We start from the raw sequence: 25931 nt of genomic DNA on the forward strand, positions 1-25931 counted from the left end.
GGTTGGTGTGTCAGCCATTTTCAGCCATGTAATAGGGAGGTGAGGTCACATATTCTAACGACAGCCATCAGGTCCAGATGTGGAAAAAAGTTTGTAAGAAAAAGTTTCCAAACTTTTTTCGAAAATATTTTTTACGCATATGCTATATTTTTCTCCTGAATGATCTTCAGATGTAAGCTATTGGTTTTATGACCTGTGAATTCCAGATAAAATATCACGAAAACCTTTATTGTACGCATTTTACTGAAAATGTCTGTGACACAAAATTATTTTGTTAGGCTGTAATCAAAGGCCTAAAAAATGCAAATTCGTCCCATCATTCAAGGACATTTTCGACGCTAACGACATTCAGTTTGACCCTGTTCGTGACGTCAGCGGCATCATTTCGTTCAGAGGTTGAGGACGACGGACACAAACGCAAATAATTACAGATTTCTTTAGATACATGACAACAGGACGATGCTACTTCATATTACAAATACAATTGATGTACAACATGTGAACAAACCGCTTTAGCTTGTTTGCTACCGGGAGCGCAAAACTGGAAATTACGGTACTGGATGTTGCATGATTGGACCAAACTGCTTTATTTGGCCTACATTTTATGGACCACATTAGTCTGTTTCTAAACTTATATATTTTTTATAGACTATTTACCTTTATCAACTGTGAGTGTCGGCTGTAGGGTAAGGTTAGCAGACGTTGGGTAGCCTAAATCTAAATGCTTTCGTTTTGGGATGCATCGGACATCTTTAGTTTGCTAGACAGTAAAAGTCGTGTGTGGGAGTCGTCTAATCTGAACATCCAGCTCCTTGCATGATCTCTAGATTTGTGGATGAACGAGCCCGGCCCTTGTGAAAGTGTATCGGTATGCCTGTGCACTTAATGGATTAATTTCTCAGAGCAGTCGTAACGTTGGTATTTTATATACTATAGAGGCAGTTTCTACTAAGAGACATTAACAGTCATGACATCTAACTGTTGGGTCAAAGGTTAAATATGAAAAAGTAATCAATTCAATCGGATATTTTATTGGGATTGCCAATGTTAACGTCCAAGGCGAGTAGGGTATGGGAGGTAAATATGGGTTCAGGATTGGCACTCTTCGTGTTCACAGCGGACCTTGATTTAAGTTGTACAATTAAGGCACGCGGTGAATGCCAAGAGAGAAATCCCTTAACGACGTCGAACCGGACAATGGTTTCGGAATAAGCAATGTTCTACGAGTGACACTTTCTTATTGCATGTGTAAAATAATTGTGGAGAACCCTTACGCCCCAGATAATGAATAAAACAATGTATGAACATTTATTTGATATTTCCTCTATAGTGCTTGGAATGAGGTAGCCCGAAATGTAGACTTTCCGTTGTTTTGTCCTTAATTTAATTGGTTCACTACCTAAATTAAATGTTAATCCCAATAGTAAAAATGTGTTCTTAATGGTACATTGCACATATGATACATTTCCCAAGTGTTCAGACTTTTCACAGTTTTAATGAAAAAGTCCATAATGAAAAAATGTAAGGACAATGATGCACATAACCACATTAGATTACGGGTGGTAGGTGCAATCATGGTATCTAGCTGCCAGTCACAATGAATCAAAGCAAATAAGTAGAAAACACAAATAACAGATAGTATACCTTTAATAATGACCATGATCAAATCTAAGAATGTGATAGTGACCTTTGATACAATGCATATTTATTTCAGGGGTGACATAAACTTTAGTTTTCATATATTCTCATTAATCATTTCATTTCTGATAACCTTTATAAATCTGGTTTCCTTACTAACCACACACCCTATTGTCTTTCTCACTCGCATACACACATACACACAGTACAGCAAGCAGGTCCAAAATGAAGAGTCACACGCAGATACCATATAGAGCACTCTCTGGGTTTTCATACAATTGACAATAAATCATTAACATTAATCTTAAGGTTAAAATTTGAGCCGTTCTCAGTTAGCATTGCCAATACATTAAAGCTTAACGTCTCTGAGGATGAAGTGGAAGGGTTATATCGACAAAATATCAACATTTTAATTCTGTTAAGAAAGGACAAGGAACAGAAATGGTGACAGGCCTAGCTTGATTTTAAAAGCAGTACATGCTACATTGTCCCCAAATGACTTAAATGGAGACCCTGTTGGAATGGTGGGGACCAGAGGAACAAAACTACTGTATGATCAAAATTAACAAGAAAAACAGACACTTAAAAGTTATCCTATTGTCTGTATTGAATCTGAACACAAAACAATTTGTTTAGTACTTCAACAAGAGAGGGACCTCCTGTGTGAGTGCACGTTCTCCAGACAACATCATTTCCCTGAATCTTGCTATGTCACCCTTTAGATACAGTACAACAAATATGAGGTTCATTGACACCGTCGCTAGAAAGAAAAGGTAAGGTTCCGCTCTGAAAACCAAATGTCTCTTTACCATATTTGCGTTGACACAACAGTGAACAATAACACAACATTTTTCAAAATGTAAAATGTCCCACCCCTCCCCAATGTATTTCTAATGACACAACCACATTATCCATTCTAGGTATTTGCAGAAACGTTTAGCACAATCAGCTCTTCCAAGTCACAAGATCACCCTCACATGGACAAAAATGGTATAGTATAAGTCTCTCTTGATAATGCAAAACAAAACTGGCCACATACAGTTATCAGACGTTTGTCAAGGTTCAGTAATGTGTTGTTCTCTCCTCTGAATTCAGAATAACCAATACAAGCACTTAACATGTCTCCAACACACACCACCACAAGTTGAATAGTCACTGAATATCAGCAGCATGTTTTAAAGAGATAAAAAAAAGGGTGTACAGACATTGTTAATCATAAGAGTGTAAGGGTGGGGGTAGCAAATGAGGACCTGACAAGCTAAAAAACTAAAACCAGAAGAAAACTAATAAAACGATTGAAAATATTTGACTTGTGGAGATGACCATATCGCACACAGAGTTTTGATGCCTGGAACCAGGAGCGAGGTGGTTCGAAGTTTAAAGTGGGCCTTTGTCATCAAAATTAAATAGAAAAACAATATTAGTTTCCAATTTGTTTGTGTCCTGTCCTTTATCAATTTTGCATTTCAGCATGTCTATTCCAGAACAACCGTTGACCAAGTTGTAGAGCAGTTTTCTATTGTTTACTCCGATTCTGGCGATCCTATGTAGAAGGGAAAAAGGGGACATAAGTTATCAACAATCCACTCCCCCCCTCAGATAATCTGCAATGTTGATTTTAGGCACAATTGAAGATAATTACTTGATCAAGACGAGACCGGCTCTGTATTGGGGCTGGCTCATAAGTCTGTAGGAGAAGGAGTGCCACAAGAAAATCATGGTCATATTCAATCCAAATCATAGGACAAGATATCCCACATAGACCATTTTGGAACACAAAAAAGTAATGACTGACCTAAAGCTTAATTATGCCATGAGTATAAATGGAAAAACAATTACCATTTTCCTCAAAAATCTTTAAAGGAGCCAAGGATCATTACCTTTCTCACCACCTCCTCCTCTTCTTGCCTCTTTTCATAATGAGTGAAGTCATCAAAGATGGAGGTGGTGTGTTTGTAGCTGGTGATGATCTTCAGCACCTGCTTGGCCTTCTCCAGAGGGACCTCCTGAGTGTCACGTGAGTTGGTCACTGGCTTGTTGTCGTTGTTCTCCAAGCGGATGTGGCGTAGCTGGCTGTTGGGCACATCCTTGACAAACAGCCAGTCCACATCAAACTTGCCCTTCCACTTGTCCTGTGCCCAAACGCCAGCACTGGTGCCGTAGTCCACCGGCGAGCGCATCTCCGCCACGCCACAGAAGTGCCCGCTGCCGTTGACGCTGTACAGCAGGTAAACGGGGCCTTTTCCGTTCATGGTCCGGAAGGCTCCATCCAGGCGCTTGTTGCCGTGCTCTGTGCTGCACCAGATGGAGTACTTGATGGAGCGGTGGATGTCATCTTCAGAGTAACTTTTGATGATAAACACACGGCCATTTTTCAGGTTCCACTCAAACTCCTTGGGGTTGTAGCTGTGTGCAGCGCGCAGCTTCTCCAGCACAGGGTGAGACTCCCCACCGGGACCCAACCCTGCTGGCCCTGGAGGGCCACCATTCCCACTACCCACCATGCCAATCACTCCACTACTGTCCATACTGGACACTCCTTGACCGTAACCAAGGTTACGGTTACGTGGGGCAACCCAGCGGGTTTGGGGGGGTGGGGGCTGGCTGTGGTTCTGATAGGGCTGGGGAGGGGGTGGGTGGTGCTGGTGATGGGGAGGCTGGTGCTGTAAGGTCATAGGCTGCATCTGCTGCTGCACCAGGGACTGGGGAGGGGGGGGCTGCATGGGGGGCTGATGCATGGGGGACTGCTGCATGGGGGGCTGCATGGCATGAGCATGGGGCAAGAGGGTCTGCTGCTGCTGTAAAGGGGCTGTGGCCACCTTCGCGACAGGTCCCTTGTTGTCCCAGGTGCCAATGTCCATGTTGTGTTTAATGGGTGGTGGTGGCAGAGCTCCCCCAGGAATGAGCATACCTGGCTTCACCTTGGCTTTCAGCTGCTGGGGCTTGGCCGGCTTGCTAGCGATAGCAGCCCAGGAGGTGGGCTTAGGTTGGGGCATACCCATGGGCGTGCCCCCATTCCCTGCTGCCGTCACCGCCGGTCCACCTATCACAGAGCCAACAGCCTTGACCCCTGAACCCTGTCCGGTGACGTCTCCACCTATCTTCAGGCCCACCATGCCCTGGTCCAGGCTGTTCATGCCAGGAGCCTTGTTGAGGGTTTCACTGTGGAAGCCAGTCTGGCCATCAGGTACCAGGGTGCCCCCCAGGGAACTAGGAGGGTAGCTATAGCTGCCCCCATATGCTGAGCTCTGAGTCTGCTGGCCCTGGGAGCCACTAGTGCCCCAGGCAGAAAAGGTTGGGTTCTCTGGAAAAAAGTTAAACCTGTGGGGGTAGATGCTGTTGCCGAGACCCCCCGGTTGACCAAACACAGTGTCAGGCATGAAGTGGTGGTCTCCATTGCTCAAGGGTCCGTAAGGGGTGAGGTAGGGGATTGGGGGGTCTCCGCCGGTGGACCAGGGGGCCTCGCTGAGGGGGTAAGGAAATCCAATGGAGGGAGCGTAGTAGCTGGACAGATATGGATCTGTCATGGACTGGTAGCTGTTGTTCTGAAACAGGAAATTGTAGAAATTTGTTATTTTGTCCAACGGCAATATTATTTATCAACTTTTGACAGAAGACTAGGACAAAGTTAAGCGGATCGATCCTCAAAAACAATGTAAATAGACAAATGACTACTGCAGTCAAAAGATGGCACTGAGTCAATATAGCCGCATTTTACACAGTCATAAATGTATGATCCTTATGGATATAGGACACTATTTAGGGAAAAATAACATAACATTGTATTTAGATTTTGGTAGTACTATAATCTTAATAGTACTGCAGATTCTAGTTCTAATCAGTCATCTAAGTTGGCATTGACCCTATTTGTCATCCCACAAATATTTGTTGTTGTTTGCCCTGAAATTCCATACTGGTGCTTCACTAGTTCACACAAACTTACCTGAGTTGACTGGCTAGTAAGGTATGGTTCAAAGTCATTGTCGTGGACAGTTTCCTTCTGATGCAGCGAACCATTTTGCACTGAATCAACAAAAAAAGAAGAGCTAGTTAAGACAGAGCATAAACAGGGGGATGAAGAACAGCACTCACAACTCTACTAAGGGCTACAGGTCATCTGATCTGTGCTTCAGTGGGAGGTAAGAGAGTAATACCATGCAATGTGTGGTTGAGAATGGGAGACTTGTGTCATCTCCTTCAAATAATCTGTGTGCATCATAATAACATGACAGACTGACAACCACCTGGCCTTTGCTGCCAGACAGGCCTGACCTGAAAGTGAATCAGACTGTGACCTGCCCACCACCAGCAAATTCTGTGTGAGTCAATGTTTGTGTGTCAATGTGTTCCTGGTTGGATATTCTGGCAACCAAATGGCCTCCCAAACTGTCTGACACACAGTTAGAGGCTAGTCACAACATAATCAACACCAATCAACGTCATGGACGAATGACAGTGAATAACCAGAGGGTGACTGTAGCCTTGACTCAAAGTACAGATGATCAGCACACACTCTAACGACCAATAAGCTTTTATCCAAGGAAATTAACATTTGTGCAAATGAAGTGTGCTTGCACACCAATTGATTTTAACTAATTTGCACATCAAATAGTCAGTGAAACAGCAACTGACAGAACATACAAGGTATATGAAGTGTTACAACCAGGGGAAGACTACAATCCTGATATCTTAACGTTAACCAGCTATTAGTAAAGTAGCTAATTTAGGGGAACACTGGGTAGCTGTCATGTGATTGCTAGCTACTAGCTACACTGGAATAATGTAGCTAACTAGCTTGTAACATGAGGTGTAGCTACAATAGTTCACTTGTGACTACAACTAATTATCTCCATGTAAAGACTCACCTTTTGATGCTCCTTTTGATCTCTGAATTCCAGGGGAATCAAGGACAAAGAAAATAAAAAGAATATTCAGTTTTACCACAACTAACCGTCCTATTAGCTCGATTGTATAATCAATCCCTCACTAGAAGATAGCTAGCTAACTGACAGTACATGTTAAGATTGCAAGCAAGGAGTTCATGTTACAATGGCGTAGGCAGCCAATCTATTTTACTAACAGTTATATCGTTTACTGGCGATGGACTAGCTAGCTAGCTAGCTAACTGTCAACTTACTAGTTAGACGTCTAGCTACACGTCTAGTTATTCATTATTATATATAGATATCACAATATAGCTTACAGTATATATATATATTAAATAGCTGGCATTGCTAGCTTGCTTGCTTTCCTGGCCTATAACAAACCAAATGGAACAAAAATAGCTAGTATGTAAGTCTGCTGCAAGAACGTCCAGCTTGCAAGAGTTGGTTAGTGTTGCTTACTCGCTAGCTGGCTAGTCGGGTTAGTTAATAGATTAGCTAGAGAGCTAGGTAGATGTCTGGTGCCAGTCCTAAGCAAAACGTTTACTCCTGAATACCTGAGGGTCAATGCTCGTGGCAGACATAATTCATCAAGCAATTCTTAGGAGTCTCGCGGAGCCTTGGCAGGTCACTGGATCGAAAGCCGTGTTTCTTTAGCTAGCTAGCTCACTGTTCAGTTAGCCGGCTGTGCTAGTTTAGCTACCAATGCAAGCCAAGTGTTTTTCCACTGTCTGTGGCTAGCTACGTATTCCAATCCAAGCCACACTTCCACAGTTCAGGTCGCCGTCCGGTTGGCTCGGATTCAATGTCCAGAACAAGTATATCCGAAAATGTCCCTAAATGTCCACCAAATGTACTTTTTGGATCATGTAGCTAGCTAGCTAATGGCTTTCCACAGTCGTTTCTTCTGCTTGTCCTTTTTAGACCAAAGAGATCCCTGGAGTTAGCTTGCTGTTCCATCCGGGCTCCGGCGCAAACCCAGTCTTGTCTTTACGTAAAAAAAACAAAAAACTGAAGGCAAGAGGTTATAGATCAACGTAATCTGATGGTGTATGAGACGCCTCATCAAATCCAAATATACGATAGTATAGTAGTCTAGGCCTACTACACCAAACAGTTATAAAGTAGGCTATTAGTATTAGGGTGTTAGGATTAGGACAGCATGTTATGGACAGTACGCCTAGACTATAATACAGCAATGCAATTCATAACCAAAGATGTAGGCCATGAATATTTAATCTGTTTTGTAGCAGGCAGGTTTGGGCCATTTTCCCGTTGCTCAGGCCTACTTCAAATATTGTTATTGACCTGGGGCTGCAATTCTGCATTTGAAAATGAATAATAAAGCATTTGCCTATGTAAGTAGGCAAGGCCTACTTTGTCTATTAGCCTAAACACAATATTTGTTTTGCATAGTAGTTTTTGTAACTTAAGCCTTGGGGGTGGCTTGTTGCATTTCGGATAGGCTATATGATTAATGTCCAAACTGCGGCCTGTTCCACTTAGACTCCGACACAGGGGCAATGCCTGACAACTGTCATTCAAAAGGACCACATAGGCTAAATTCTGGATCTAGTGAATGAATTTTCTGGAACGCTGCCTGATATAGGCTACTGCGCAAGCCGTCGCCACAGCGGGATGAATATATTTTCCAGTGGGACGGCCGCGCTCTCACCGGTTCAGTCCACTATGGAACGTAAAAGGGATGACTGGCAAAGGACCGAAGGAGAAAGAAAACATCACAAGTCTCAGCATGACGGATGACAGAAGTGCGATGTTATATATTCTGGAGGAGCCCCGGATGCGCGCAGAGGAGGAAAGACTTCGAACTTTCCAAAACTGGCCCGTTGACGCACCAGTTACCTCTGGTGACCTTGCTAAAGAGGGATTTTTTCTCTCAGGATCCGGTGATAAGGTTCAATGTTTCTGCTGTGGTGGCATTCTAAGGTATTGGGTTCATGGGGACAGTCCACTTGTTGAGCACAAGAGGCACTTTCCAACCTGTAGTTTTGTTTTGGGGAGAGCCGTGGGTAATATTCCATTATACGTTGCGCCTGGGTCCTCTGACTCGGTTGACGGTCAGTTGTTGAGCCAGCTTCAAAGGATGACCGTGGATGACCAAGGAGCGGCTGGACAGGCAGTGTACCCTGAGATGGAGGGTGAAGATTCCCGAATGACCACCTATCATAACTGGCCCACAGGCGCCTCGGTCCAACCAGATGTTCTTGCACGGGCAGGGTTTTTCTATACAGGTGCGTATCGGATGATGATGGGATGTTTTGATGGTAGAGTGTATTGAAATCCATGCATCCATGCATTATAGTTTGTTTGATTGTTGCCAGCTTCTTCCTTAACGGCTCCAGGCTTTCAACTATTTCCTTGTTGGATATAAATTACATACCCTGCAAATGATCTATTGAGTATTCAGAACTAGCCAAGCAAGAGCTGTGGTCACTGCTAGAGAACCCCCTTTGTGATCGAGTTCACTGGACAATAGTACAGCTGACTCATATGTTTGTGGACAGAAAAAACTGGACAGAGCGAGGGCTGCATAAATGAAATGGTGTCACCAACATTGCATGAGCTTCATGTTTAAAGTTGACCATACAGACATGAAGCATTAAAGAGAAATCGAGGGAACCTCTCTTTTACATGTTTGTCAAATGCTGTGTGTGTCTGAATACACAGATATCATTTTGGTAGCCAACAGGAATTATGTTGCACTGAGCTATTTTGTTATGGTATTGTTACCTTCCTCCAGGTCATGGTGACAATGTCAAATGCTTCTACTGTGATGGAGGGTTGAGGAACTGGGAACCAGGGGACGACCCCTGGCAGGAACATGCCAAGTGGTTCCCACGGTAATGTACATCAATAACACTGTATCATCATGACTTTATCCCATAGAATAGAGTAGAATCAAATAGGGCTAATATGGCAGCGTTTTTTCTCAGATGTGAGTTTCTGATACAGACGAGAGGGCGGGAGTATGTCAGTAACATTCAGGACACCCACTTCCACATTGGTGAAACCGTGGTAAGCCCCATCATCCTTCTCTCATCTTGCTGTGGTCCCAGGCTTAGTTGTTGACCCGCTGTTCTCGGGGCAAATATGCCTCCAACTTTATCATGATCCAGCCCAACTACTAGATAAACTCACACTATTCTGTTAGATTATGGTTTAATTTGAAATTTTTTCCCCCAGGGTGGATCTCAAATGCCCATAGCCAGAGAGATCAACTCAGGAAACGGTAAGTCTAATGACAGTCAATAGACTAATACAAAACGGAATCTTCTTAGTCAGCATATTTGTTTATAACTCTTCAAGCTGTAGATTTGTACTGTAGACCAAACTTTTGGAGTCAGGAATATAACAGACACAGGAAATAGTTAGCATTAGATTTACCCCTAAAAAAATACATTACATTCCCGTCTTAATGAAATCACTGGATGATCTGCTACCATGCTAACTTGTCAACTACAAACACAATAAAGATGTATTGTCAGGGAATCTAATACTTGGTTGCTCCCTCCTTCAAATTGGCACTTAATCATGGATGGTGTTTGTATGATGAGGACAAATCACCAATACTGCCTGTTTCAGCTGAATCTACTGAAAGACAAATAGATGCCTCCACAGGGCTTCGCTCTGTGGGTTGGAGCTTTATTGAACAACCAATTTGTGGAGAGTATTTAGTCTCTGGGGACCACTTAAACACTAAACACAATGTGGCATCCTCCATTTGTTTAAGTCTAAAATGTTTTCTCTTGGGTCTGTGTCAGATGTGGGAGGCCTGGGAGCTGCGTCGGCCATGCTGTCACCTGTAGTTCAGCCGGTCTTGGGGATGGGCTTTGAGGCCAGGTTGGTGGAGAGCCTGGTCCAGACCAAGTACTTACTGACTGGGCAGCACTACATCTCTGTGTCTGAGCTTGTGACTGATGTCCTGCAGGCAGAGGACGACGACAGGCAGAGAGGACCACAGAGCACAGGTTGGTTGTTACATTTCCCCAAACAATATCCCAGAGGGCATTACTCCAGAGGGCAATACTGCAGAGGGCAATACCCCAGAGGGCATTACCCCAGAGGGCAATACCGCAGAGGGCAATACCCCAGAGGGCATTACCCCAGAGGGCATTACCCCAGAGGGCAATACCGCAGAGGGCAATACCCCAGAGGGCAATACCGCAGAGGGCAACCACAAACACTTCTGCTGCTGGATCTCAGCTGATTTCTTCATAAAGGCCCATTAATGCTTATTGACTGTTTCTATTCTGCATGCTTAAAATCTGCTTTGTGTAAATATGATGAACTCCTCAGAGAGAAATATTGATTTCAAGTTGTGTTGATGCTACCACGTTCCACCTTTTGTTTCCTGTTCCAACCAGAGCCAGAGGTCAGACAGGGACCCAGCACAGGAGGGGTGAGGACACAGACACTGGTCAGGGAGAAAGGTCAGAGCACAATATGAACACACACACCCTGATTATTCTTTCCACTCTGTGCTTATTCCAAGGTAAAGTAGTTCAAACATGTGATGTGTGTGTGTGTGTGTAGCAGTGAGGGAGCCCAGTCCAGAGGAGCTGCTGCGTCAGCTGCAGGAGGAGCGCACCTGTAAGGTGTGTATGGACAAGCTGGTGTCCATCGTCTTCATCCCCTGTGGACACCTGGTGGTGTGTAGCGACTGTGCCACCAGCCTGCGCCACTGCCCAATCTGCAGAGCTGTCATCAGGGGCAGCGTTCGGGCTTTCATGTCCTGAGACATACTACTCGCCACAGTACCAACAATTAGCATGTGTGTATTTTGTCAATCCTACAATTTCCATAGTCTGGGGTCCGTTTTGAATGTTGAAACATTTAGGAGAAATAAAACAGCGTAAGGAATAAGTTATATAGAGGGCTGCTTTGAATACATGTTTTTAAAAAACTTTTTTGTAGTAAACAGTGTAGTGTGTTATTTCATGATCATTCCAGAAACATGAGCTTGTGTCTGACTTTACATTACCCGAGTACAACATCTCCATTGACTTCTTTTTGATCATTAGCTTTCAGATTACTTTCAACGGGAGAAGACAACGGCACCCCTTCTGAACATCTGAGGATACTAGTTACCTTGCATTTCCATCTAACCTAAGTCACTCTGCTGTTGAGCTTCCTATTCACACCACCAACAATATTCTGTTAAGATGTCTGTTTGATTTCAAGTGATATGAAGAATAAACATATGTGCAGTGTATGAATACTCAGTGTTTTGTCTTTACTGAAATCTATGCACACTAGGAAGAGTGTGATCTAATCAATTGGACAATTCATTTGCATAACAAATACACAGCACCACATTCCTCCCACAAACAAACCAATGTCATTAAAAGTACACATTTCTTATTTAATAACAAACAGCTATTTACATTAACACAAATCACTGTTTTGGCCAAATATGATTACATCACTGGATCACATGGTTTTGGGACTACAGAGGACGTTAAACAATATAATGAAACAGAATGATCTACAAATGAGGAATGTATTTTCAGTTATACCCAGTCCTCAACCACCATCTCAACTACACTGTAGCTGTTTCAGTTTGCATGGATGAGCTGGATTCCAAGTCGACCTGTGTTGATACATGGGACTGTTCAAGGATCTCTAATATTTGGCAAGATAATAGGGCTAGTGTTTGCTACTTAGTAAGAACCATGGCCACAAACAGTTAATGAAAATATTGATACTTATTAGTTGTTGCAACATTAATATTGCACATATAAATGTGACATCTTGACCCAAAAAGACCTAGAGTTGCCTGCCAATTAACTAAAATATATGTACATTACAATGTGTTAAATTTGTGTTTGAGCCGAAGTTAACAATCTTCACAGTGACAATAGTCACCATAAAGGTCAAATAAGCAAGTTCAGATACATCAGTGATTTTCGGACTTTCAGTCTAGACGAGAAGCTTTGGTAGTGAACACAACTGACCATCACACATGGATGTTTACTGCAGGTGTTTAGACAAATAACAACCAAACAGTATGCTTCTCATGTCCTCTGTTCAAGGATCCTTTGATGAAGTAAAAAGCAAAGCTTTGATTAAAAAAGGCTAACCATTGCATTCATATCACAGCTGAAACATTGCATTGTCAATTTAATTACAGGGTTTGAACTAAAAAGATGTAGATGAAGCAAAATGTGTTTCTAAATGGGATCAGGAGTAAGACTGAGTGGGTATAAAGACCAATCAGACACATGCAGAGACAGAGACTACAAAGGTCCAGCCAATGATCAGCACACCTAGAGACAACATTCATAACTGTCCACAGACTGACTTTTAATATATAAAAATCATAAACAAATAAGTATGGTAAAATAATAAAGAAAAAGAAAACATTTTCATGAAATAAAATGTCAGTAGCCTTTTTAACTTTACATCATCAAACGGAGCACCAGGGGGCAGTAGTGACTTACATAAGCAGTAAGGCAAAAAGGGACAGTCAAGTGTTTGGACAAGTTACTGGCTCAGATCACCGGAAGGATGTCACCGATTGGTCAATACATCCAAATGCTTTGATATGCAGCAGATCTTCCAGCTACATTAGAACATGTCCCCATCCATGTTTTGTGAATTGCATTTACAAGTTATGTCTGTAAGGTATACACACACATATTGTATCATATAAAACCTCTAAAAACATGCGTAATAAGGAAAATATCAGAGGCAAATCAATGATAATGAAATTATTGTGTTTGTTTATCTTATTTGTTGGTTCTGCTATACTTGCGCTACTTTTACACTGACATACAATTAACACTAATTTACACTCAATTAAATGTATTTGTGTGCAATATGGACGGTAGCTACACAATCAGATCACATAGGTTTGTAAATATAAAAGAACAGTAGGTCTGGGTAGTTCTTACAATCTATCCATCTCCCCAGAGCCAACCAATCAGCCACCAGCCAAAGTATAACATGAACATAAACTTTGCACACTATATGGACACGTGCATCCCAAATCCATCAACTCTTAATGATAAAATACTGCTTCTGGCATGGATAAATGAGTCACAGCAGGTCGATAACCCTGAAAGTGGGGCTTGTGCCTGGTACTGTTATACATGAACTCTCTAAAACTGAGTATTCCTGATGGTTAGTTTGCAGTAATTTTAGTAATTTTTACAAGGTTCTATTTTTTGACAGCGACCCCACAAACAAACTCCTTCACCCTCCCCCCTCTTCCTGCCCTTATTGTGTATTTCCGTGTGTAGGCCCTAGCCTAAAGTAAACAGCCAGTCAGCACACAAAAGGCTCATTCCACAGGCTCCACTGCAATTCAGCTTTACAGTGATAATCTGAGACCAACCAACAATAACATGCTGAACCACAGCCAGTCCAGCAGCCTAGAGAGTTTCAGCGCAGGAGTGCTGAGCTGTACACATTTATCACCCTTTAAGAGTCTAATGGATTTACCAGGTCCCTGTCTGATAACATTTGTAATGCAGGGTAAATAAAATATGTATTTATTCTAATGAAACAACACAACACGTCATTGTTACACTGTGGATAAAATCCCCCCGTCCCTCCCTACGTTCCCACTAAACATGGAGGTACAGGTTTCTCCCAGCAGCGCACCAGCAAATCTAACACGTTGAATTTACTGAAGAGATGAAGTTAAGGAATGGAGGAATGTCTGGTGTTCCCTGATGCAGGACCGGGTCAGAGCAGCCGTTTTGTGTCCATGAGAACCTGCTGTGTCAGCTCCCTCCTGGACACGGCCTCATTTACGTAGACCTGAGGGAGACACATGTTAAGTGAAAAGGGTGAATGACAAGTAGGTAACACACACACATCCCAGTGGATATCATTTGAAATTGGTCTGATTAAACTGTCAAGAAAGATGTCCTGCTAATATTCACTTCCATTACAGCATGAAAAATATTAACATGCCAGTACTGCACATTTAAATAAAGTTTCCAGCCTAATTCAATAGACATTTATTACATAATCGTGAATACAGAATTATTTTCAGACGTAATTGTGTTGAAAGGCTACAATACCTGCTGTTTATCCCTGCTTGAAGTCCGCATGCACAAAGACACACACCGCATGCCGACACACACACACACACATACACACACACACACACACACACACAGCAATAGAAAGTCTCTGCCTTTGTAATCTTGTTGTGTTGATCTATCCAGATACATGAATAGATTTTCACTATAACGGAGAACAGGAGAGTCATTGAGGACTTGGCTCAGGCCCTGACGTGCTTTCTCCCAATCTAAAAACTGCCACTGACCCAGATGCCATCACACCACGGTGCCACCCATCTACACTCATTACTAATTACTGGCTTCTTAGGCCACAGTCCCAAAGCCTATCCGACGGGTGTATTTAGGCCTCCGAATACCAATTTGCACTGGTAGAGGAGATATGCCTTGCACATCACTTCCTAGTCATGAACATGGTGACAGCATTGTAGAAAACAGAAAGAGAATACAGAACACATATTTCTCTAGGATATGGGGCTAAGACACACATCCTGCATATCTACACTCCTAAAGGCACACCAATAACACATAAATATGAGCATATAGCACTACACACAAACACGTACTTACAGGTACATGGGCTTTAACAGGAGGTGAGATGGTTTCTCATTGACATGGTACAGAGGGAATGGGTCAAATCCCCCAATAAAATCAACTGAAAACAAAAGATTAAATGCACAAATCAAAACAGACAATGATAAACATAAATAAATTTCAAAATGATGACACACAAATGAACGTTATGGAAGAAACAATAAGACAGTGAAGGACAAATGAATCAAAATGAATACAAGTAAATGGCATGACGAGTATACAGTATTAAGACAAGAGAAGAAGGGTATGTGGCATATCAGATATACCCCCCAAGCCTGTATCCTTCAACTCTCTTTTCCTCACTCTCTCTGTTTCCCTCTCTGTCTCCCTCCCCCGTCTCTCTCCCTCTGTCTCTCGGGGTGAAGTTGACTGAGATAGAGTGCAGCGTCAGAGAGCAAGGGACGAAGCGAAAGTCATGCAGCTGTCAAAATAAGCTCTTTATCGCCCCAAAACAGAGGGTGACCTTCACTTAGCCACAGACCCAGGGCTGAACTTGCATGCTTATTTACTCTGTAAAGAGGCAGTGTAGAAGTGCGTGTCTGTGTTTGTGTGAAAGACAGAGAAAGAGAGTATGACAGATAAAACAGGGATTGTATGAGCTTGACAGGCATGAGGGCAAGAAACAGAGAGAGAGTGGGGTGTGGGATAGGGAGTGTGTCACTTCCACTGACAAGGGGGTCAACAATATCAAGTCAAAACAGGCAGAGCAAATAATATGCACATATTCATTAGATATGTGCCTCCAGTAAACACCAGCAGAGGAGAAGGCACTTTTGAACCTCAAACTCTGTTGATCTAAATCTAATTTTCAATTCCTTTAGCTTCACACCCTCACTGGCTCACACGTGTGCGCTCACACACAGGTGCTATATGCAAGCATATGAACACAGACTGCGCGTCTGCTCTGCACTTTTCTGTATCAGTGATTTTCTCATTATAGGCAGGCAGGGATCCATCCTCAGCCTTGATAAGCACAGTGCCGAAGAATATAGTTAGCAGATAATGATGGATGTACCTTTCCTCTCCTGATCTCCCACAAAGCAGAGCAGTGAGAGAGAGCCTTTGATAAATAACTGAGAGAGAAAGAACTAGAGAGAAAGAGAGCAAGACTCAGAGATATGAAATAATATCAGAAGATCGTTCTGGTAATATCTGGTAAAAACACTGATATGGGAAACACCATGATACTGAAACTTGACTTCATCAGCAAGAGCTTTAGTCTAGGATGCAGTCCTGAATTACCTCATTAAACAACCAACAGTAGGCATGCACCTCAACAAACAATACATTTAAATCCAAGCAACAAATGTTAAGGTACATTTTAATGTAAGTAAGCCTTTAACAGAACCTGTGGTTATCCTGGGCCTAAGTTAAACTTATTACCTAAAGATCAGTACATATCATATCTTGTACCACTTGTGTGGAGTGTCCACCTGTGTCAAGTAAAGGTCATGAGGAATGACCTGAGCCCTATATCTGATGTAGAAATGTCAAGTATGTGGGCCAGTGCACTTACGTAGAGATAATATATAAATACGGTAATGTGAGGATCTTACAGTTTTACCTAAAGGGGCAATGTCTAACATCCCAGACCTGTAGGCTTAACCAACACAGGCATGGACAGTCCATCTTCCTGCCTGCAGAGTGAATCACTGAGAAGTAAAGGACTGTGGGGAGGGAGCTGACAATAGATAACACAAAGCCCGGCAGACACACAGATAGAGAGAGAGAGGAAAATGGAAAATAAGGGAGAGAAAGAAAGCACGAGCAACAAGGGAGATGAGGAGAGGGTGTGAGAACAAGAGGAGAGGAGGAGAACAAAGGCAGAACGGAGAGAGCAGCAGACCAGCACCTCAGACTGGCTGATTCTGCTCTGATAAGAGGACAGATACAGTTAGGCTGTCGGCCTCACACACAGTGTGGCCTTAAGATGACTGTCTAAGCACTAAGGGGTTTCTCTGGCTCTGAGTCAGTGCACACCACACACATCCCTGACCACCACACCAACACACTGTTCTGAACTGGGGCAAGCCTGTTAATAAGAGTACCCCTTTGGGATATTGAAAGTGTGTGCGTATGTTTTTGTCTGAATGATTATCTGCATAAAGGGATGATCTCAGAAACCCTGTGAACCTTGGCACTGTCAAAATCAAGAGGCCAGAAAGCACTGTAGAGGATGGAGCTACCTTGAAAACAAGCTCAGTGCCAATAGTCACAGGGAGTAACTGCAGTTTCAACTCAAACTCACATATTGTAATGTCTATGAACCTGTCAGTTATTACAGATGTGTGGGTCTTTGTGCGTCTGTGTGTGGCAACAGCCATCATCCCTCCATATATCTATGCCCTCTTATCTACTCTCCTCTCATTAACACTGGTTCCAGGGGATTTGTTTGCGACAGTGACTCAGCACAGGGGAGCAGCATAATTAGCCGACATGCTAAGGCTAGCTTAAGCTAATGCTAGACGGCTAACTCTTTGACCTACTTTCCAAAGAGGATTTTCCCCATCGCTGGTTCTGCCTGGGTATCTGCTAGTCTCTGATAACTGTGCCTAGTGAACACACAAATGCCTTCTTATACACACATGCCAAAAGAAAAGCACAATGGAAATACAGCATTAAAAAAACACAAATAAATATAGCTGTCTACATTTTCAGCAAAGCCTAAACTCCAAAGAGACAATGTTTAAGAGGATGCGTGACGCCTATTGTTCTACTCTTCCTGAAGTTACATGGCAGTGAGCGTGTTGATTAGTCGTGAGGTTTGTGTGTACGTATGTGTTTTTTGTGTATTTCATCTCAGTATTCTTTCCGAATGCCAGACCATCTTAATATAAAGCACCTTTAGACCTCTGAGCATTGGTTTGTTCTTTTGTAAGAGTGGAGCAAAGTCCGCTCACCTCTTAGTGCCTCTGACTTCTAGTGTTGGGGTATTCCCTGTCTGGCTAGGTGAGGGATGCAGTTATCTGGGCAACAGAACCATCTCAGAATGAATGCGGTAGATAAAAGGCCAATGACCTGCTGAACACTACTGACTTGATTAACTACAGAAGAGAGGGGGTGATCAGAGAGAGAGAAAGAGAGAGGGTGATCAGAGAGAGAGAGAGAGAGAGAGAGAGAGAGAGAGAGAGAGAGAGAGAGAGAGAGAGAGAGAGAGAGAGAGAGAGAGAGAGAGAGAGAGAGAGAGACATGAGAATACTTTCCAGACTAACAGAATAGTTTGCAGGAGTTCAAAATAATCTGATTCATATACATCCTCATTTCATCTACTTGCAGAGAAACTCTCAGTGGACACCAAGAAGAGAAAGTATAGAGAAGGTAGAGGAGAAAAAAGAGAGGGAAAAGTTCTGAGCGAGAAGATAGATGCTGATGAAGTCAGTGCTGGAGCCTAGCATAATCTGCCACTTCAAATGAGTGTGGAAATGAGACTGGCAAAGTGCTTTTGTGAGAGTGAGTGTGTGTGTGTGCGTGCATATACGTCAGAAAGAGGAGAGAGAAAAGATACACACACACACACATCCAAAAGCCTTATTACAATAACAAAGAGCTAGTGAAGGGGAGCTATGTAGCTGCATTTCAAATCGGGATGGGACTACTGAATAATTTAAAATAGAGAAAGAACCGTCTTAGCCTATAACCTGTCTCTCTCTTTCTTTACGCAGTGTTGTTCCTGTATTTGTCATCTTCTCTACTTTTTAAACTCTCCTTCTCTGTCTGCGTGTCTCCAGAGTGAGCGTCTGTCCCTAGCGCCCTAACACAAACATGCTCTGTCCCAACTGTCCACACGACGGATGGCCGGGCCTCCGAGGTCACCAGGAACAAAGGGGAAAGGGAAACTGGGCTGATGGAAAAAGTCAATTACCTTTTTTGATGCTAACTCCCCCCTGCCAAAACAGTGTTTCCCTCTGGGGATTACTTAGGGGTGATTAATTATGAAATGGTACAGACCACAGCTGGGGGAGGGGTCTGGAGCTTTGGTGAACAATCACAGCAACTGAATCTATGGTATTTTACCCACTATTGAGGTACTGGTCCTCTTGTGGCAATTCCCTACTAAACACACACACCTCTCATCTCTCGTCAACCAAACAGGCATTGTCAGTTGGATATCTTGGAGAGAGAAATTGTTTTGTTGTGTACGTGCTTATGTATGTGACTGTGTGTGTTCGTTTGAGAGACTGTAGCATATGCCAGATATTTATGACTCATATTGACCCAAGGATGAAACGCTTCCTGCCACCTGACTGGCTGACTCTCAATGTGACCTGTGACCTCAGAGCTGTGAGGTCACTGCTACCGGAGCCTGAGCTGTTACTCAGATGTGTTCCATTCCTTTCTTCTTCTCCCCCCCTTTTCTCTTACCAAGCAAAACAACATCTTTTTGATCCTGCGTGGAGATCCGTAGTGGATGTGGAGTGTAAACATACTACTGCACACCTTCCTACTAGCTAAACAAGCTCTCCACTACACACACTAGACAGTGAAGGACAGGCACTTAGGGAATGACGTACATGTTCAGTTTGTGAAACAGGGGAGGACAGATTGACAAGTGTGTGAGAACGGGTCAACAACTGAGTGTTTGTATTAGGGGGCCGTTAGAAAGTAGTAAAAGGGGTAAGAAAACACTTTCATTCTCCCTCTATCACCCTAACTGCCAAACCACACCCTGACAAGAGACAGCTGGGTGACAAACGAGAGACATGTGGAGACAGACAGACGGAGAGAGAGAGACAGAGGATGGAAAGGAATGGAATGATGGGTGTGGAGGGTGAGACAAGGCTCCTCTAGTTTAAGAGAGATAGACCCCAGCTGGTGTGGGGGAGGGGAGGTGAGGTGAGAAGACAGCGTGAAGGAGATTTAGCTCCTAACCTTCCTTCATCTCCCCTCACCGTTCTACAAGTTAGGTAAAGTGCACTGTAAGGTTAGGGTGAGCTTCTGCTGTGTGTGTGTGTGAGGGGGTCGTTGTGGTACTCACAGCTGTCCTCCTCCTCAGTAATGGCGCTGACAACATAACAGGCATACACAAAGCCCAGGAGCTGAAAACACAAACACAAACAGTTTAAATTAGTCAGACAATTCTCTGTGTGTGTGTCCCTTAGTGGAATAAAGTGCTGGGTAAAAAAACAGTCAGATCTAAGTAAATAAATTACTCTGTTAAAAGAACAAACAAACAAACAAAGAAACAAACATGGAGGTGTACTGGTTTGAGAGAAAGACATGGGTGTGCTAATGGGTTTGAGTGTGTGTTTCTGGGTGTGTGTTCTTGGAGTGGGGGCTCATATTGCAGATGCTTTACGATGGAGCAACAGGAAGTAACGAGATGTTCAAATGATATGGAACATGAAATGATCAAACAGTTTCATTACAGAAGCATGCTGACTGCTCATTTACACAGTCCAAGTGGACAGCAAGGCCTTCAAACTGCCCATCCAGGGGCAGCAGGAGGGACTGTGTGCGAGTGTGTGTCGCTGTATGTGTGTGTCTCTGTATGTGTGTGTGTGTGTTGAGAACAGAACAGCCCATGTTACTGGCAGATGGCAGTCATCAACTCAGAGAGAGACACACAACAAGAGACAGAGACTCACTCTCCACCCCAAAGCTGACACTGCCATGCCAATGAGACCAGCACTGGGCACACTGGCCTTTCCACTCACACAGTAGGCAGAGAAGGAGGATGAGAATGAGTGCGTCTTCTCATTAAAATAATTATAAAACACAAGGCAGAATACACCCAGTATTACAGATAGCTGCTCTCTGGACCTAAGAAGAAAAGATGACTGACAGACATTGTTAAGAGAGACGAATGCAAATACATCAAATGGTGTCCTTGAATGACCCTGTGTTTGCAAACACTGTTTAGACGGGGTTTAGTATAAAGGACGGGCTCCCTGAAGCACCTAATTGGTCGTCTTAGTACTGCTATTAGTGGTGGGGAGGTGGAGGTAGATTTGCATGTGTATTAAGCTGGTGTCACACACAAGATGGTGTTAGCAGCAGGGGGGCAGAGACAGCTTTAGATTTCCATCATCTGTGTGTGTCTGTGTGCAAGTGTCATTTTGTGTCGTCTGGGGGCCAGAGTCACAGCAGTGTCATTAGGGCCTGAGGAAGGAGTAGATGGGGGATAGAGTAGATGGGGGGGACCAAACCAGCAGCCATTCTGTGTTTGTGTGTAGCACGGTTGTTTACTGTGTGAGAAAGAGCGAGACAATAAGCCCCTGCCGATGCCACCAACAAACATCCAAAGCAAACTGCAGGTGACTGAGGATGTTACGAGCTGGCAAAGATGTAGGGGACTGGGGAGGTTACAAACGGCCCCAGACATGGGTCAGTAAAGAAGACAATTAAGGTTATAGAATAGCAATTCCCTTTAGGCTACACTTCCCCTTCTGAGTAAATACAGGGCCCTTTCTGTAAGGACCAGTGACATTTTCACTTACATCCTCCCTACCTCTAAATCAACCTTTTGGAGCGTCTCTCTCCAACCTCTCTCTCTGACACGCACACACTCGCCTACTGCCGTCTCTTTAGAAACCTGTGGAGTTCAGAGATTGTTCAGCCAAATGAATGTCAGGTTAATTAAGCCAATAAAAATGGTTGCCCTCGTCTCCCTGCCTTTCAGCTGTGCTCCAGACCTGTGTTATCGAACCAGACTGGCATAACTAATTTCCTCTCCTGTTGATCACAAGTCACTCCCTTTATGTCCATCTTTCTCCCAGCCTCTCTCTTTCCATCTCCCTCCAACCACCACACCCTCACCCCCTGTTTTAAGTACTGTAGGCATCAACCATACCTCTCCCTTCCCTTCTTCTCTCTCATTTTTACGATGGACCAAATGGGGGAGTGCCTCCTTTGACAGCCCTCCCTCTTCTCCAAGCCCCGCCCTCGTCAGGAAGGGGTCAGGGCTAGCAGCCGGGGAGGAGAAGAGGAGCAGAGGGCGAGGAACAGGAACGCAGGGGGAGGGGTCGGAGGGCTGGAGCGGATAGGATGAGCGCGAGTGTTGGAAAACATCTACAGTCATTCTCCCTTCATCTATTATCTAGAGCAATGCTTATCAGAGGAAACAGAACACAAGCAGATCTTCTGGCCCTTTCCTCTCAGGATAGCCGAGGCAGCAATCCTCATGTCTACCGCTGGAGTAACTACGAAACTAGCAACACCCAAAACACACAGACTCAGATCATCATGAGGGCACACATACATACATTGAGCAGGACCCCAGCTGCTAAGCTGGGAGAGTGCTATTTGCATAGGCTAATGAAGGTTAGTCTTTAAACAGCATATTCGAGGCCAGGTAGATAGAAACGTAATCAGCTCTGGCATCCACTGATACACCAATCACACACACTGCTCTGAATAAATCATTTGAGTCTCCAGAACTACCTAACTAATCATCAGTCCATTTCCTTCAACACAGTAGTATTCAGAATTCATCAATATATCTCTACATCACAAAGACTCCCATGCTAACACACACCTAGTACAACACAGACCTGTGTCTATGTCTAAACTTTCACACATTGAATCATTTGCGGCTGCTGTATTCCGGTAAAAACTTCTCTGTGTGTGTGTGCGCGCGCGTTTGTGTGCCTGTGCATGTGTGAGGGGAGGTTTGTATTGATCCACTGGATATTTAACACACTATAGATTGAATTCAATTTCAGGAGAAAACTGCCTTAAGTGTTGGTTAATAAAAGGGAATTCATAGGCAATATGAGAGAGAGACAGAGAGAGAGAGACAGAAGGAGAGAGTGAAGGAAGACAAGGAGAAAGAAAGACAGGAGGAAAAAGATAGCAGGGAGGAAGTGGGGAAGGGAGGGGGTAGTTCTCTCTCGCAGCTTAATTACCTGGCACTGACTGCCTGGCGATGAGGCAGCTTCCCCGCAGAGTCAGAAAATTAGATCACCCATGTTTGTGTGTATCTATATACGTGTGTGTGTGTGTGCTTAGGCATGTTTAATGACAGACAGAATCTGATGAGATTGGGGATACAGAGACCACATCCATCTGCTCATCTCCAGCTCATCTCCTCCACTCACACGCTGACACACATGCAGATGCCGACAGAGCACACACACACACGCACGTACGCAAACATGCAAATGCACACAAGCGCGGGCACACACGCCTGGGTGATTTTGTTTGGTCTGGCTGCCTGGAGAGATAGTGTCCATATCAGGTCTGAGCCGGTGGAGACATGACCGAATGGAGAGAGTCGAGGAGGGAGAGCTTGGTGGAGGTATCTGGAAACATAGAGATCACACCCACTGTATCCACAAACAGTTCCACCAACGCAGCACTACACAAAGACAAACAATCGTGAAAACTGTGCAGCATGGCAGATTTTTTCTTTAATTTAAACTTTTTCCCCTTAGATAACAGTTCAAGCCACTTGCCTCTATGATGTTAAACATATCTTATTTTACAGAGCAATTAATCTGAAGTAAAATCCATTTCCTCCAAAACAGATTAACAATTAAAGTTCTCGGAGGACCAGCCTTTGAAGTTTAGTCGGAGGCAGTAATGTTTTGATGTTCAGTGAATAGACACGTCACAGTGTCTCCAGTACTCTGCTAAACTACACGAGCCCTCTCAACTTCCCTTCATCCCTCCCTCTCGATCTCCGTCGTGCCCAATCTAACTGAGAACTTCTTTAAAGAAAGCTTTATAGCTTAGTCCTGTTTAACGCAGTGGTTTGGAGTATAAGACTAAGCTCAGCACTGTGCAGTTGTCCAGTATAAAGACTCAGTAGTGACAGGCAACACTACTGTTCCAGTCTGAGGGAGTGTGTGTGTGTGTGTGTGTGTGTGGGGAGGGGACGCTGTTACTGTTCCTGTGACACACACCAGCTGAGCACAAACACACAAACTTCCACTTGGAATCTCAGAGGTCGCAGCGATCAGTGCCGTCAGAAACAACAGAGGAACCAATGAATGGATTATCAGACTCCTCCCGCCGTGAGCTGCCCTTTTCAAATCAGTAACCCCCTTTTCTAACACACACACACACACACACACACACACACGCCTGGAGCAGCAATCACAGGGGTCACTCCATTCTAGGCCTCTTGTGGGCCAGTACCCCCTAATCATTCTGTTGCAATTATCCACACTTCCCCCTGCAGCTAACACTCTAAACACGTTTCTCAGCTAAAAAGGGCCACTTATGAAGCATCTGTCAGTAGAGACAGATAGATGCTGTACAGAGAGGTGGTGGGAGGTATGGAAGACAGAGATACAGCAGAGCAGAAGGAGGGGAGGGAAGGTTTCCATCTCTTACATCACCCACACACACACACACACACACACACACAGACCATGTGAAGCCCATCCCAGTGAATAGCAGGGAACACTACTGAGGGTGAAGGTCTACACTTGGAGGTTAATGAGAAGCTGATGTGTGTAAAGAAGGCTTTGACAGCACTCAATGCTTATGTAGATAATGGGGTGTTTTATAAACACTAGACAGAAGGTAGGATCTTACTACCTATAATCCACCTACCAACGACACAAGACTTAAATTTAGCACACCCACGCACAACTGTACATCTTCCTGCTTACACACACACACACACACCTTTTCCTTATCCATCTCAGACAATCGTTTTCTCAAATTCAGGTTTTGTTGAAACGGAGGAGGGGGTATGAGAGAAGAGACATGAGGGATGAGTAGGTGGATGAGGATAAACGGCAAACAAGTGATCTTACACAATAGATTATAAACCCCAATACACATGACTGGATTGTTGAGTGTGGAGTGCTGGTATGGAGCAGCACCATGGGAGTGAGCGTCTGTCCTCAGCTGCACTTCTGGAGCACATCCCTCAGAACTACAAACACTGGTTGGCTGACCAGCTGGCTGGCCGGCAGACTGACTGGCTGGCTGACCAGCTGACCCGGCTGGCAGACTGACTGGCTGGCTGACCAGCTGACTGGCTGCTATACAGTCTTCACTGGCTGTGCCAAGAACCGCATTTTTCATCTTAATGAATATTTTTCCTTGGAGTCTAAATATTTAATGGTCTTTCAAAGCGACCTTGTACAACTTACAAAGACAAATGGCCTTCTCCTCCCCCTCCCTCCCCAGCCCCGTCCCTTTCTCTCCCTTCCCCTTCTCTATTCCACAATAAAGGAAGGGAAGGGAAAACCAAAACAACTTTTGGCTAATCCCAAATGGCACTCTACTCCCCGCAGTGCACAACTTACTTACTAGGGTAAAAGGGCTCTACAAGGAGAAGGCGTTACTTGAGACATACAGGGGGATTTTATTGTGCCAATTCATCTTTACATAGAAAGCTGTTCCCATGGTGATGGCATAGAATGCTTGGGAGGACAATACCATCTCAGTGGTAGGGCACAGGGTAGATAGGAGAGTCAAGGCTGGAGAACTGAATCATTTCTGAGCCTGTGTGGGGTGTTGGTGAATGGCAGAGTCTAGGGCCTACAGCAAGGCCCATGTTCACTGTCACCAAGGGAACCAACTCTGATTCAGTCTGAGCATTCCACCCAGCTGCTAGTCCAAGCACTTGTCCAAGCACTTGTCCTCTCAAAGTTGGACTACTGCAACTCGCTGCTCGCCGGTCTCCCAGCATGCGCAACCCGACCTCTCCAGAGGATTCAGAACGCGGCGGCCCGTCTGGTCTTCAATCTACCCAGACGCTCCCATGTTACCCCGCTCCTCATCTCCCTCCACTGGCTTCCCATCACAGCCCATATCAGATTCAAGACTCTGGTACTGACCTTCCGAGCGGTGAACGGGACTGCACCCG

At 44.1% G+C, this 25931-nt stretch overlaps 3 protein-coding genes across 4 annotated transcripts in view; 1 reads left to right on the forward strand and 2 right to left on the reverse strand.

Moving 5' to 3' along the window:
• Window positions 1–1629: 1629 nt before the first annotated feature.
• On the reverse strand, window positions 1630–7445 carry LOC136946346 (YTH domain-containing family protein 1-like). Its single transcript, XM_067240655.1, has 6 exons — window positions 7079–7445; window positions 6504–6525; window positions 5582–5661; window positions 3519–5183; window positions 3281–3325; window positions 1630–3181 (listed from the first exon to the last, which is right to left on the reverse strand). The coding sequence occupies exons 1-6, from the start codon at window positions 7103–7105 to the stop codon at window positions 3155–3157; spliced, it is 1866 nt and encodes a 621-aa protein (XP_067096756.1). The 5' UTR covers window positions 7106–7445; the 3' UTR covers window positions 1630–3154.
• Window positions 7446–7964: 519 nt separating this feature from the next.
• On the forward strand, window positions 7965–11698 carry birc7 (baculoviral IAP repeat containing 7). The gene is made up of 8 exons (XM_067240571.1): window positions 7965–8773; window positions 9283–9382; window positions 9476–9557; window positions 9726–9771; window positions 10304–10510; window positions 10907–10972; window positions 11076–11313; window positions 11564–11698. Exons 1-7 carry the CDS (start codon window positions 8227–8229, stop codon window positions 11276–11278), a joined length of 1251 nt encoding a protein of 416 aa, XP_067096672.1. The 5' UTR covers window positions 7965–8226; the 3' UTR covers window positions 11279–11313; window positions 11564–11698.
• A 191-nt stretch (window positions 11699–11889) lies between these two features.
• Window positions 11890–25931, reverse strand: part of nkain4 (sodium/potassium transporting ATPase interacting 4) — a 30227-nt gene continuing 16185 nt past the window's right edge. The window contains exons 5-8 of one of the 2 annotated variants that reach the window (XM_067240754.1): window positions 20142–20202; window positions 15143–15227; window positions 14573–14588; window positions 11890–14306 (exon numbers count right to left, since the gene is read on the reverse strand). In XM_067240754.1, coding sequence (XP_067096855.1) covers window positions 14232–14306; window positions 14573–14588; window positions 15143–15227; window positions 20142–20202 — 237 coding nt within the window. In that variant the 3' untranslated portion in view covers window positions 11890–14231. The remainder of the gene's footprint in view (window positions 14307–14572; window positions 14589–15142; window positions 15228–20141; window positions 20203–25931) is intronic. The other variant, XM_067240755.1, reaches the window with a different exon arrangement.

The sequence above is a fragment of the Osmerus mordax genome, chromosome 7 (assembly GCF_038355195.1).
Source record: "Osmerus mordax isolate fOsmMor3 chromosome 7, fOsmMor3.pri, whole genome shotgun sequence".
Taxonomy (NCBI): Eukaryota; Metazoa; Chordata; class Actinopteri; order Osmeriformes; family Osmeridae; genus Osmerus; species Osmerus mordax.